This window comes from Aythya marila, assembly GCF_965140915.1.
Source record: "Aythya marila genome assembly, chromosome: 2".
Classification (NCBI taxonomy): domain Eukaryota; kingdom Metazoa; phylum Chordata; class Aves; order Anseriformes; family Anatidae; genus Aythya; species Aythya marila.
Genome location: NC_139043.1, coordinates 7,356,961 through 7,370,731, shown reverse-complemented (window position 1 = coordinate 7,370,731; position 13,771 = coordinate 7,356,961). Strand labels below are relative to the sequence as shown.

Below are 13,771 nucleotides of genomic sequence, written 5' to 3'. Positions count from 1 at the left end.
TAAAGCCACAAAATGATTGTGTTTAGGACTAAAAGTAATAGATCGTTTTGTCTGTTCTGCAGGTGTGTTTGGTGCAGACACTGTGGAGCAACTTCGCCGGGTTTAAGATGTGAATGGCAAAATAATTACACGCAGTGTGCTCCCTGTGCAAGTTTGTCTACCTGCCCCATCTGCTATCGCACTTACAGGGATGAAGAGCTTATAATTCAGTGTAGACAATGTGATCGGTAAGGATTTCTATTGTTTGACATTTTTTCTCCTGGTTAAGGCTTATTTTAATTTTTTTCTCATAATGTAAAAGCATAAAGATGAAGGGAATGGTCTTGTGGTAAAGAACACTGGATTGAGTCTCAGAAGTCTCATATTGGTTCATAACTAGTTGTACCACAGACTTAATAACTGTATGACTCTAGGCAACTTAATTATTTTGTGCCTCATTTTCCACCTCTGTAAAAAGAAAATAAAATTACCTCACACGACTGTCGTCGTGAGGCTACATCTAGATTACCTTGTGTCAACTGAGTAGTTAAGATGACTGCAAATACAGGGAGAAATTATAATACTAACATATTTGCTTCGGGGACATTATTTTACAGTTTTCCTTCCTATGAAGGGAAATAGGTAATGTGATACTGTATATCCAGTATTTTAACACACACCACCATAGAGGATTGCTCTATATGGAGAACCTGATTTCCTTGTTTCTCCCTAAAAGAATTTAACTTAACAAGTATTTCACATTTACTTGGACCATATACTGATACTTGGGTCTCCTAAAACACCACATATTTCCTTTAAATTGTATTTTTTCCCCCACTTAATTTCTAGATGGATGCATGCAATCTGTCAGAACTTAAACACAGAGGAGGAAGTGGAAAACATAGCTGATATGGGTTTTGACTGTACCATTTGTAGGCCATACATACCACCAACAAACGGTAAGAAGACAATTGAAACCAATGGCAGGACTGCACACTGCAATAAATAGGTTTGGGAATGGGTTATGGTTCTTGTCTGTGGTGGAGAGTTGGCTCGTTGTAGAAGCAAGATTTTTTGGTTTTGTTTTAAAGGCCTTCTGGAAGTGTCCTCAGCTCTTTCTCACCCCCTAGTGATTGGCTGTCAGGACATCCCTGCAGCAAAAGACAACCTAGGGGGGGGAATTCTAGACAGATTTATTGAAGATAATTTGGGTAAATTTGGGCTTTTGATGTTGAAAGGGTAAAACACATCTCACTTTGTCGAGCGGAATAAAGAAAGCCCAGTTCTCTAAACATCTGAATTTTAGAAGAATATTAAAATCAATTCCAAGCAAAAAATGTTCTATATATCAGGACTTTGAGGCCCTCTGTAGCAGCGGTAACAACACAACAACAGTCCATGCAAGCATCTTTCCCCTCCTTTCCCATGTTTTGTTAACACCACTCCATAAGCTCTCCCAGTATTTAAGACCAGTTCCTTCCCTAGCTCTGGTCTTCGAAAAAAATCTCCATATGTTCATGCTTGGGAGTCTCCTTTGTTGTTTTTTTTGTGTGTTAGTTACAATGCATATTCTTTCTAATGAATTTTGTTCTTCTCTGCACATGTTGTCAGTGAATATACCAACTTCTTTTTTAGTCAGTAGTATGCAATTCCACAGCATTGGTACTCCAGGAGCTGAGGTTACTGCAGTTTTTCTCTTTGAGCACAGCTACACCATCTGGTTCTGTGGGATGGTAGTGGTTAATTTTATAGTGAGTGGCCTGTCAGCAATTAGATTGGCCTATTAGATGATTTATGGTGTTGCTGCAAGAATAGTATCCTGGGTCTGTTTTCTCTGCATGTCAGCTCACAGGAGTTTCTGCTTCAGTCTGCTGCTTTAACAGAGCACTGACACCTCTACATATATTTTTTTTAGAATAATAGTATATTAAAATGTTCACATTAACCCTTTATTGGGATATCATCAGAGTGTGAGAATGTGGAGGAGGAAGGAACAAGGACTAAGCAAATGTTTCAAAAAATACACACCAGGAGGATTTCAGGAAGATTGGCTTTCCTGATCAAGAGTTGGCTATACTATGAGGCTTGTGTTTGAGAGGTCTGCCAAGAAAAGTTCAATGGAGCATCTGATGTGCCTTTATGCCTCATGTCCTCATAACACTGTGACAGTAATTGTAACTTACTCATGTAGCCTTGGAAGCTTGTGTACTTGCTTGTATAAATTGATCAACTATATACACATGGTGGTGGAACACTTCTAAGTATCCCACTTCTGTCACTGTTACAAGTGGGAATGACTTATGCTTGTGTATTTCTACAAATCACTTCATCTTTGTAATCTGCTTTTGCAAATTCAAAGCAAAAAATGGGTTGTAAGTGGGAAAAACAGGCAACTTGTAGATACAACACAGGTTTTTGTTTCTTTTGGTAATAAGGTTTGGGCACTTAAAACACAAAGGTCCAGGTACGAAATACTGCCCCTTCCTATCTCTGATGAGCTGGCAGAGCTGCCTTTTAGAAGACAATAAAGGCCCCAGTATATGAGATGGAATAACTTTAGAAAGTGGTGTAAGAGATGTTTCACCTCCAGGCATAAACTGGCCCCCGAGTTAGTCCTTTTTGCACACCAGTGTGGAGTTGTGTTGCATAGGTTTGTCTTCTGAGAATAGGAGCCAGTCCCGCAACATCTGTTAGGAAGTTGCCCACCCTTCTTTGCAGGTTTTTTTCCCACTTTTATGAGACACGTTTCTCTGATTATTCTTTTTGGTTTTGACTCAGCATATATATGAAGTCTTTAACATGTGTACATTTGCACAACTGCATGTCTGAATGTCATTTGGTGCATGTTCGTGGAAATACTTGCATGTACTTTTATATGAAATGTTCCAGTGTCTTGTTAATTTATCTACAACTCTTCTGGAAATTCTAATTTTTTTGTTTCTAGGCGAGAGCAGTAAGCATTTGTTGAACTTAGAGAAACAAATATTAGTATAAATAGTATAAATATATGTAGTATGTAGTATAATATAGTATTAATACTCTGTATACTATATAGTGGTTTTCTTATTGGAATGGCTCCTTCTCTTTCCATCTGAAGTACCACAGAGGATATTGATGTGTTGCAAACATCATTACAAGTGTAACTACTTTATTTGCAGAATAAGCAAGGGCCCCTCAACCTCATAACTTGCCAGTACATTATGAATGAAGTAGGTGTCCTATTGGTAGAAAGTAAATACCTTCTAAAATATAAGCATGGAGAAAGAGTTTCCATTTTTCTCTCTTCAGAAAACAGGAACTTGAAGAGCTCTTCCCTGTCTAATCTGAAGAACATCAGCTGCATATCTGATAATCTTAAAATCATCTTCTTTGTGAAACAGAAATAAAACACTATTTATTTATTTTTCTTCTTGAACATACGTTAACATCCATAGCCAGCACGTGGTAAAACTTGTTCCAGAGCAGTGTGCCATAAACCTCCATTTCTAGACTGCTGTGAAATATCCATCTCTAATCAGTGTTTCTTCAGGTTCCTTTAATGTGGTCTTAAGTTACAGGATAGGATCATGGAATCATCTAGGTTAGAAAAGGCCTTCAAGATCATCAGGTCCAGCCATCAGCCCGACCTGCTGAGTTCCATCACTAGACCACGTGCCTGAGTGCTGTGTCCACACATCTCTTCAATACTTCCAGGGATGGGGACTCCACCACATCCCTTGGTGGCCCATTCCAATGCTTGACCACCTTCTCCAAGAAGAAATTCTTCCTAATGTCCAATCTAAACCTACCCTGGCACAACTTGAGACTGTTTCTTCATGTCTTATCACTCGTCACCTGAGAAAAGAGACCAACACCTTCCTTACTGCAGCTTCCACTCAGGTGGTTGCAGAGAGTGATGAGGTCTCCCCTCAGCCTCCTTTTCTCCAGACTAAACAACCCCAGTTCCCTCAGCTGCTCCTTATATGTCTTGTTTTCTGATCGCTTCACATGCTCAAGCAACTCGATATCCTTTTGTAGTGAGAAGCCCAAAACTGAATTCAGTTCAGGTGCAGTCTCACCAGTGCTGCATACAGTGGGACAATCCCTTCTCCAGTCCTGCTGGCCACGCTATTTCTGGTGCAGGCCAGGATGCTGTTGGCCTTTTTGGTCACCTGGGTACACTGCTGGCTCGTGTTCAGTCAGCTGTTGACCAACACCCCCAGGTCCTTTTCTGCTGGGCACCTTTCCATGCACTCTTGCCCAAGCCCTGTTGGCATCAGGTTGTTTAGGACCCAAGTGCAGCACCCAAAACTTACCTTTGTTGAATCATGATCGGGCTCAAGACTGAACTCCATTCACCAGGGCTCCATAACCTTTCCTGGTGATGACAAGCCTGCAGTTCCCTGGATTTTCCATCCTGCCCTTCCTGTAAGCTGGAGTCATGTTCTCTAACTTGCACTCAGCTGGGATCTCCCTGCTCAGCCAGGACTGCTGGTAAATTATTGTAAGTGGCTCGGTGAGCACTTGGGCCAGCACCTCCAGTACCCTTGGAGGTACATATGTCCTCCAGCATGTAGCAGAATTGGTTTTCTGTTGTAGAAAAGGTTTTCTAATTTAGTTTGAATGTTGTCATGACTGAGTACTGGCAACTGCTGTAGGTAGCAGCAACTTTTGCCTCTGTGCTGTAACTCTTGCACATTCAGGAGAGAGATGTGCATCTCACCCACAGCCATAGATTCTCCAGACAAGCAAATCTCAACCATCTCCCCATAATTTCTGCCTTTCTGCCATTTGCCTTTGTGCATCCTCACTTAGCTTGTCTATGTATGCCCAAACTGTAACTTGCATCCCTTCCTTGCTTAATCCCCCACTCTCTCCATCCACAAATTCCAGCTTCCTCCTCGGTGCTGGCTTTTGTTTGTTTGTTTTTCTCTGCAGGAGGGAAAGGGAGCAGCTCTGTCTGCTTTTCTTCAGTGGGAACAGCTGAAGAGACAGGAGCTGCAAACACACGTAACAGCTAGTTACAGCCGGTCTGGTGGTAGTTTTTGGTAGCTGCTGGTGTGTGAATATTCTTCCTGTGGCTCAGATAAGCCTGCCCACAGCAGCAGTGAGGGCTTCGTGTCACTTACGAATTTGGAGATGCTGAGTACTGTCGATGATCCACATCTTAGGGCTGGGATCCTCTGTTGCACAAGTCTTTGTGAAACCGAATTAAGATCATCTTCATTCTAAAACTTACTGTGTGTACTTCACAGATACACAAAGTAATTAGAAGCTAAAATTTTAACTTTTGAGTTTTTAATTGTCATGTTTATTACTTCAGCTGTTACATTCCTGTAAGTGCCAGTATTTGCAAAAAAAAAATCCCTGCAGTTATGCACGCTTACAGTCAAGCAGGCAGCTGATAGTACTGCGGTGTTGTCTTTCTATCAGACATTTTGCACTGTCCCTTAGCCAATTCCGTTTCTTCCTAGAGCTGTTATTTTCTATTGCAGCCTTCTGAATCGCGGCCACCTTTCTTTTTGAAACTGTGATCTTTCTCCTCATATTGTATTCCGTGCAACACTTTTTTTTAACTGAAGCCACTAAACACTGCACATCATTCGGCATGTTTAAATCCTTCTGAAAATAAGCATATCATTTTGGTTGAACTTAGCTAAGTGCCTCAGAGAGCCCTGTCCCTTTTTTGTTCTGTTTTTTAACGATTATTTTTCCCCTTTATAGTTCTCTCTGGCTTGGAATTCTGTTTCTCCGTTATCCGTTTTATTGATTTAATCTTTAACCCTCACTCTAATTAGCTCCTTTTCTGGAAATCAGTTCAATACCATCTTCAAACGTTGTGCAACTTCTGTGAGTTGGTCTCTGAAGGCCTTGCGTTTGTTGCTATCAGCATATTTGTTTGCCTGTTTCAAGTCTGTTCAGTCTCCAAAGCTGAAAGTGTGCTCAGTCTGATGTGGACTCCTTGTTGTATGACTTTAGAGTAAGGGCATCAAATCCCCATCACAGCTCTCTGAATTTTCTGTTTACCTTAGATTCCAGCCCAGTAGTTGTTAGCTCTGACTTAGATACCTTGTAAATCATAACCAACGAAGGAATCAGATGAGGTCTCGTTCCCCGTGGAGTATTTCTTCAAGTCTGCTGTTGTTCTGTTGTTTCAGTTCAGGGCCTTTGAGCATCTTCCATCCTGCAGCTCGTGCCATATTTTCTTGTTTCCCTCCAGCCCAGTGTCTCCTTCAAAATTTCATTTTCATTTTTTTTCTTCCTTGTTTTTTCCATCCGTGTGTGTGTGTATCAGTTTTTCAGAAGTGCTGATCGGCTCCTTACACGTGCCTATCTCACAGAATGTTTGTTTTCTCTAGGTTATGTCATATACTTCAGTTAGACCTTAAAAACTTTCAGAGGACTATAATTTCTGAAGACAAGACTTTCACTTTCCTTATCTTTTATGTATACTTAGAAAGCTTTCTCTAGATTTCAAATCTTTTTAGCTACTACACCCTTGTTTTGTATTTAGCACAGACTCTAAGTGTTAGGTGGAAGCTCTTGGTCTTTTCCTAGCCTTTCTCTGTGGGTGAGGTTGGAGCACGTGCAGTTGGGCTGAGAAACAAGAGCCTTCCACACGTGCTGTGCCTCAGTGGTCTGGGCTTGTGTAGTAGATGCAAATTAAAAACACCGGATGTTTGTCAGAGTCTTAGACTGAGCCTGGCTAAGATTTCTAGGAAAAAAAAAAAAAAAAGAATGAGCCTTGACTGTGTGGTAATGCTAACCATGCCAAACTAACCGTTTTTTTGGTTTTAGTTCTCAGCGTTTGTGAGACACCGACTAAACAGCTAATTTTTCTTGTACCTTCTGTCTATATAATCTCTACAAAGTCACTACTAATATAAACAATCAGTCTACACACCACAGGTTAGTGAAATAGGATTACTGTGATTAAGGCAGAAGAACATTTCTACCTGCAGCAGTAGCGTGCTAGCACTGGAAGACATTTTGATCATCATTTGTTCACTCAAACTACTGCAGTGCTTCCCTGAAGCACACAAGGCAATTTTCAAACCGAGTTTCTGCTGTTCCATTTGTCAATATCCTTACAAGTTACGTCTGAGCTGTTCTTAGATTTGCTATTGGCCTTCCTTTCTGTCTCATTTCTGTTCTGTCAGACCTCTGACAGCACAGGCACAGCTGGAACCTTGTGTGGGAAGCTGGCGGGAGATCCACTCCTGAGACAGTCCCTGGTTCACAGAGTCCTCCTGTTACCTACACTTAGCTTAGCAAAGCCTGGACATGATGACTAGTGTAGAAATTTCCTTAAAATCCAGTAGATCCAGTGCATGCCAGTGGAGCAGTAGATGGAGATCATTTACCATCAAGTTCAGAGCATTTCCAGTGCCATTCTTGGCTCTAGGGAATTGGAGAACTTCAGCTGATACCAGGCTTGTTTTGTAGTCACATCTCTGTGACGCAGAAAAGCACTTTATTTTAAAGGTGCTAGTAGATGTTGCCAATACTATTAATTAGGGAGTTTAACAGAACCGTTTGAAGGAAAATTACTTGGTAGTTTCAGTTTAAATCGAGTCACCATTTTTAAAAGTTGAAATTATTCTCCTTATATTTTTCAGTGCCTTCTTTGGACTGTTGTGATTCATCAGTTGGAGCTCAGATTATTTCAAAATCAAAAGAACTAGGTAAAGAATGTAAATGCTTAATCGTTGGTCATTTAGCATATTTTAAGGGTATACTTTTATATGAGGCAAAACTTCCTTTTTGTTTTTATAACACACAACATTAACCATCCTTCTGTTATCACAGCATGCTTTTCATTTTTTTTTCTTTCTCTTCTTTTTTGCCTGCCATACCTGCACAACAACAACAACAACAACAATAATAATAATAATAATAATAATAATAATAATAATAATCTTAAATTATGCTTTGATTCTGCAGACTTAGTTGCTTGCCTTAATATTAGCAGTGATAAATAACCATGTGGCTGAGTCAAACACATACACAAATGTTTACAGGCTCAAACTGTAGGAGGACACAACTTCTCTGAATTTGTGTATTTTGTGCAAGGAATTGACAGTCTTGACAAGCCTACTCCCAGGTCATTTGTTGTAATGATAGTCTCTAAGAGCTTCCCTCATGTTAGGATAGCTTCCGTCACATCAGAATTTTGTTCTGCTTTATACTGCACAGTTGTTCTGAGAGAAGATTTTGCCCTCCAATCTTCAGTACGAAAAAATAGATGAAATTTTTTAAATGAACACTCTTCTAATTCAGTACAAGAGAACAATCGTCTCTGAAGAGCTACATTCAGAACCAGCTGTGTTTTGGGATGTGACATATTACATCAGAAAATATTTTTGGTTAAAGAGAACAAATGTTACGATGTTCATATGTTTTCAGAAACCGTGTTATCCAGTCATTATTTAATTGGCCTCAAAGAGCAGAAGCAGCATTGCAGCCTCTTTGCTATTTGCCAATTCCCTGAAAGTTCCCCAGCTTCCACTTGCAGGTGGCGCTGCAGATGATGGAGACAGTCCTCAGGCAGCGCCTTTCTGCGTTGTCAATTAAGAACTGGGGGAAAGAGCTGATCCGTAGACTCAGTTGGCATGTAACAGCTGGAGGACGTAGCAGTCTTGCAGGTCTTGGGAAGCTTGGGTCCTACCCACGGTTTATGAATTGATATTGAGCAGCTCACTCGATACAACTTGGTTTTTGTCTGCCTATAAACCAGGGCTAATAACTCGCCTGATGGACCAAGAGTTCTGGGAGGCTAAAGCTGAGTAATAACATGAAACTGCAACGCTGAGGGCTTTGGCTAATGAGCAACAGGGACCCAAGCTAAGACTTGCATGGGTTTTTCGAGTGTTAGGGATACAGAAATACCCTGCAAGGCACCAGTTTCCATAATCAAATAGATCTGTCTAACAAATTTTGGATGTAAGTTGTTTTGTAGCAACGTAATGGATTGTTACTGGATTTGACATCAGGCTCTAAATCATAAAGCTCTAACTGTAACGTGTAAGACAATATCAGATCTCTGTTTTATTTATACTGATTTCCTCGCTCATGAATCAGTTCCATACATGTGAATTATTAACTCTTAAAAGTGCTATTCCTGAAGATCTAAGACTTGAAAATTAAAGAGTTTTATATTGCTGTTATGATCGTTTAACTTCTATAGACCCACCGAAGACATACACGCAGGATGGAGTCTGCTTGACAGAATCCGGCATGTCTCAGTTACAGAGCCTCACTGTCACAGTACCTAGAAGAAAACGGACGAAACCAAAGCTTAAACTGAAGATTATAAATCAGAACAGTGTGGCTGTGCTTCAGACACCCCCGGATGCCCAGTCAGAACACTCAAGAGATGGCGAGATGGATGACAGTAGAGGTAGCGACCTACTTTTGGCATGTCTTGTATCATGGTTCTGCTTGTGTCATCCATACCATGGGAAACACTTTGCTAAGGCTCACAACACTGGAAATATGAATTGCCTTTTTATCTATCCCTTAGATTATTTGGGGAAATGCTGTGCATTCAGTGCACAACTGTATTTTGAGGAATCAACAGTGTAAACACCATATAAAAGTGGTAATGCTGGCTCAGCAAAGCGATGTCTAGATTACTGTAGAGCTTGTATTTGAAATCAAGGAGGAAGAGGAATTAAAAAACTTGGCTTAGAGTATTCCATTTTCTCTGAAAGAAATGAGGTGGGCTGAGCTGAGAGTCTGAGGGGAAAAATACTTCCTTGTATGTGCACAGATGAACTGAACTTTCTGTCTGTCCTTGTTTCTGAAGTAGACTTAAAGACAGAATTTAGGTTTGGAAGTGAATTCTGGGGTGTTGCTGTAGTTCAAGTCAATCACAGTGTGTGCAGAGCCCTGCCAAGTGGTGTGTCGAGGATAGGGAATCCAGAAGTTAGTGTAGAGGAAAGAGGAGTGTTAGTACAGCATCCGAGGTTGGCGAGTGATGAAGGGGTCTGGGCTAACATGTGCCTACCAACCACCTCACACTGTAGTGATGAGATTTCAGTAAATTGTAGAAGCTCCTGAGAGAGCTCCTTCCACCATGTGTCTGGGCAAGGATGCGTGTCCTAGGGGCCAGCAGTCCTCAGTCCCATCTGAGGGCTCAGTGAGCTCAGTGAGCACAGCAGCCAGGCCACAAGAGACTGAAGGTGGAAGATAAGGCAGCGAAAAGAAGCACATAGGTAGGAGCAGCCAGCTTCTTTGTACCTAAAATCCCCACTCTCAGGCACTGGCGTGGTGCAGCACCGCCCTCCTGCCCTCTTTGCCATGGCCTGGCTGTACATCTTGATAAAAATGTTGGTAGGAGAGGTGTTAATCCGTGGCCTGAGGGGAGGCTTAGTGAAACGGCAGGTGTGAAAGTCATTACATTAGTCATGCAGGTGTCTGTTACAAGTGGAACACAGGCACCCCACCTCACCACAATCTAAAGTGCGCTCTGTTGATGCAACATTGCCTTGTTGTTAATCAGATTAAATGTCAGGAGAAGCTTTTTTTAGATACAGAGAGTGTACTTGAGATAACTGGGTAGTTTACCCATCAGCACAGTTTCCATGTTAACTTGTTGATAGAAGAATTGTTGCTGTTGTTTGATTAGCGTGTTCTTAACCCTCTGCTGTTGACTAGAAGTGTATTTTTTTATAATAGGTTCCCTGTATTTGTTTATAACCTTTAAAACAGTTAAGTAGTTTGTTTTCTTTTGTTTTTTTTGGAATTCACAGGGTTTGGTAGACTACTCCAGCGTTACGCTGACTCTTAAATTTCATATTATGCCTTCATACAGTCCACCGAGTGGGTTGTTGAAAGCAAAAATGCTTTCAGTTTTGGTTCGAAGGCATCAAGATAGAGCATTAACCACTTCCCCTGCTCTTTTTCAGTGGTTAATCATCTTTACTTTTACAGTTGTGTACATGTATTCTATATAATGTAGTCTAACTTTGTTATCTACTTAGTGGCTTTTATAGGTATCCCTCTTCAATTTTATAGCAAGAAACATAAACGTAATATGAGAGTATGAATGGGAGAACCAAAGCTGCTACAGACTCTAATTTAGTTCTGATCATCTTTTATTTATTCAATAGTTTATTTCTGGAACATACCAAAGAAAAACACATTTGCATGTTTCACAGATGTTTGTCTTATGCATCAAGAGTTAGAGCACGCTCACATGTGTGCCTCTAACTGCACAGCACACACGTGGTAAATGGTCTGGGTTTCCTGGAAGCTCCAGACAGAACTACGTGTGCTCTGTAGGGTGGATTGGTGCCAGTTCTTTGGATGGCTGAAGTTTTTGTGGGGGCATCAGGCTGAATATGGCCATGGCACTGCTTTGATCGGTGCGACATGGTGTAGTAATGCCAGGTAAACACGAGTGATGTGGATGGCACCAAGGGGAGTGGTGCTGTTGATGTGATAGAAGGAAGGGATGCCAGCCAGGTGGGTCTGGGCAGGCTGGAGAAGTGGGCCCACGTGAACCTCATGAAGTTCAACGAGGCCAAGTGCAAGGTGCTGCACCTGGGTCAGGGCAATCCCAGACATGAGCACAGACTGGGAGGTGGATGGATGGAGAACAGTCCTGTGTAGAAGGGCTTGGTACTGGTGGATGAAAAATTGGACATGAGCTGACAGAGTGCACTTGCAGCTCAGAAAGGCAATCCTACCTTTGGCTGCATCAAAACAAATGTGGCCAGCAGGCTGAGGGAGGGGAATCTCCCTCTTCATTTTCTCTTGAGACCCCACTTGGAGTGCTGCATCCAGGTCTGGGGCCCCCAGCGTAAGGACAGGGACCTGGTGGAGCAACTCCAAAGGAGAGCCACAAAGATGATCAGAGGCTGGAGCAGCTTTTCTACAAGGACAGGCTGAGGGAGTTGGGGTTGTTCTACCTGGAGCAAGGAGATGTCTCCAGAAAGACCTTACAGCAGCCTTTCAGAAGGCTTATAAGAAAGCTGGGGAAGGGACACTTTGTCACAGAGTGTAGCGATGGGACAAAGCGGAATGGCTTTAAACTAAAAGAGGGTAGGGTTAGCTTAGATACATGGAAGAAATTCTTCACTGTGAGGGTGGTGAGGCCTGGCCCAGGCTGCCCAGAGGAGCTGTGGCTGCCCCATCCCTGGCAGTGCCCAAGGCCAGGCTGGATGGGGCTGGGGGCAGCCTGGGCTGCTGGGAGGGGGCCCTGCCCATGGCAGGGTTTGGAATGAGATGATCTATAAGGTCCCTTCCAACCCAAACCATTCTGTGAAAAGTCAGGTCAGTGACCAAGCCCTGAAAAGAGCAAGAGTTGTTGTAGTTGTACTGCAGCTGAAGTGGTTTGAGAGTTCAGTTCTGTCTGCAGTAGAACCAAACAGGCTACAGGGCATGTTTCATAAACAATGTTTCTCCTCCTAACAAAAGTACAAGGCAGAGAATCTGAATTCTGGTCTCTTTCCAGGGACAAGAGTATGTTTAGTCTAGATGTTTCAAAAGCTTTACAGTAAAATGAAGATGTAAGGTCATTATTGTATTGACTCTTCGGGGCTATCAGGAACAGAATTAACTCGGTCTCTCTTCAACACCGAAGACTTCTTAATGCCATTGTACTTTACATCTGGTTTCTACCCCGTGTTCCCACAGAATATAAACTCAGAATTGTGGTCTTCATCTTCAAGGCTGACTAATTCCTTGGGCTGAATTTTCTGCTATATAAATCAAACTCCTCTGAATAAACAAATCTGCTTTCAGTCAGTCACACAGCTTCAAGTCAAGAACCCTCCAAACTAAGAGTCATTACATATTACCTTCCAAGTGTAGGCTGCATTTTTTCAGTCTGTCTTCTCAACAAAAACAAACTCTTCCCAAGCAGAATTTAGGGGAAGGTAAACAGAGCATATCTTACATGGTAGATGGTATTCATGTTCCTCTATGTATTGTTAGAATTTGCTCAGGGACTTAGGACATGCTGCACAGGATTCTGAAAGGATTTTCTATGGGGAAAACAATGTCAGGATCCACATATAGCAACGATAGTGTTTATTCTCTGGTTTTGTGTAGCCATAACCTCACAGGAAATCAACGTATATACGGGATCATTGGGTACAGTTAGGGTGGGTTTCTCAAAAGTGTCTAAAGGGCATAGCTCTCTATCACCTGCCTGAAAAAAATCTGTTATTTTCAATCCATTTCAAAGAAATCATTCAGCTGTAGACATCTTGAAAAAAATGTCTTCCTTCCCTTCTCCAGTTGAACTTACCACTGCATTTTTGTCTGCAGAGGGTGATCTCATGGACTGTGATGGAAAATCGGATTCCAGCCCAGAACGGGAGGCTGCAGATGATGATACCAAAGTGGCAGAGGGAGCTGATGGGATTAAGAAAAGAAAGCGAAAACCATACAGACCTGGTAGGATGAATACGTTATATTATTGTGTCACTTATTTTAAGGCTTTTTTCTGTATTACTAAAAATATATAGAAAAAGAATAGAATTACGAATTGTTCTAAGCTATCTGTTGATTTTAGCATTGTTTCCTGTTATGGTTAAAATATTTTTTTAGTTCTCTTACCAACATACCTTTCCAAAGGTTGCTGCACAGCCATACGCTTGCAGTAAAACATTGCCAATTACCAGTTTGTAGTTCAAATCTATACCTTCTTAATGATTTTTAACTTAATAGGAAAACGTCTGCTATATACCTGATGGGAGTACAGTTTGTGTGTGTGTGCATGTATTTACATACATCTGGCAATATCTGAACTTCAGAGAACTTTCTGCCAGTATTTTACTTAATTTCTGAGCTAGTTGATAGC

General features: G+C 41.6%; 1 protein-coding gene across 13 annotated transcripts in view; it reads left to right on the top strand.

The window, feature by feature from the left end:
- The window catches only part of KMT2C (lysine methyltransferase 2C), a 195,648-nt gene that overhangs the window by 128,645 nt on the left and 53,232 nt on the right, over positions 1-13,771 (top strand). For 12 of the 13 annotated variants that reach the window (XM_082753717.1, XM_082753715.1, XM_082753716.1 and 9 more), the window contains 5 exons: positions 63-227; positions 829-938; positions 7,578-7,643; positions 9,146-9,358; positions 13,237-13,365. In XM_082753717.1, coding sequence (XP_082609843.1) covers positions 63-227; positions 829-938; positions 7,578-7,643; positions 9,146-9,358; positions 13,237-13,365 — 683 coding nt within the window. The remainder of the gene's footprint in view (positions 1-62; positions 228-828; positions 939-7,577; positions 7,644-9,145; positions 9,359-13,236; positions 13,366-13,771) is intronic. The other variant, XM_082753720.1, reaches the window with a different exon arrangement.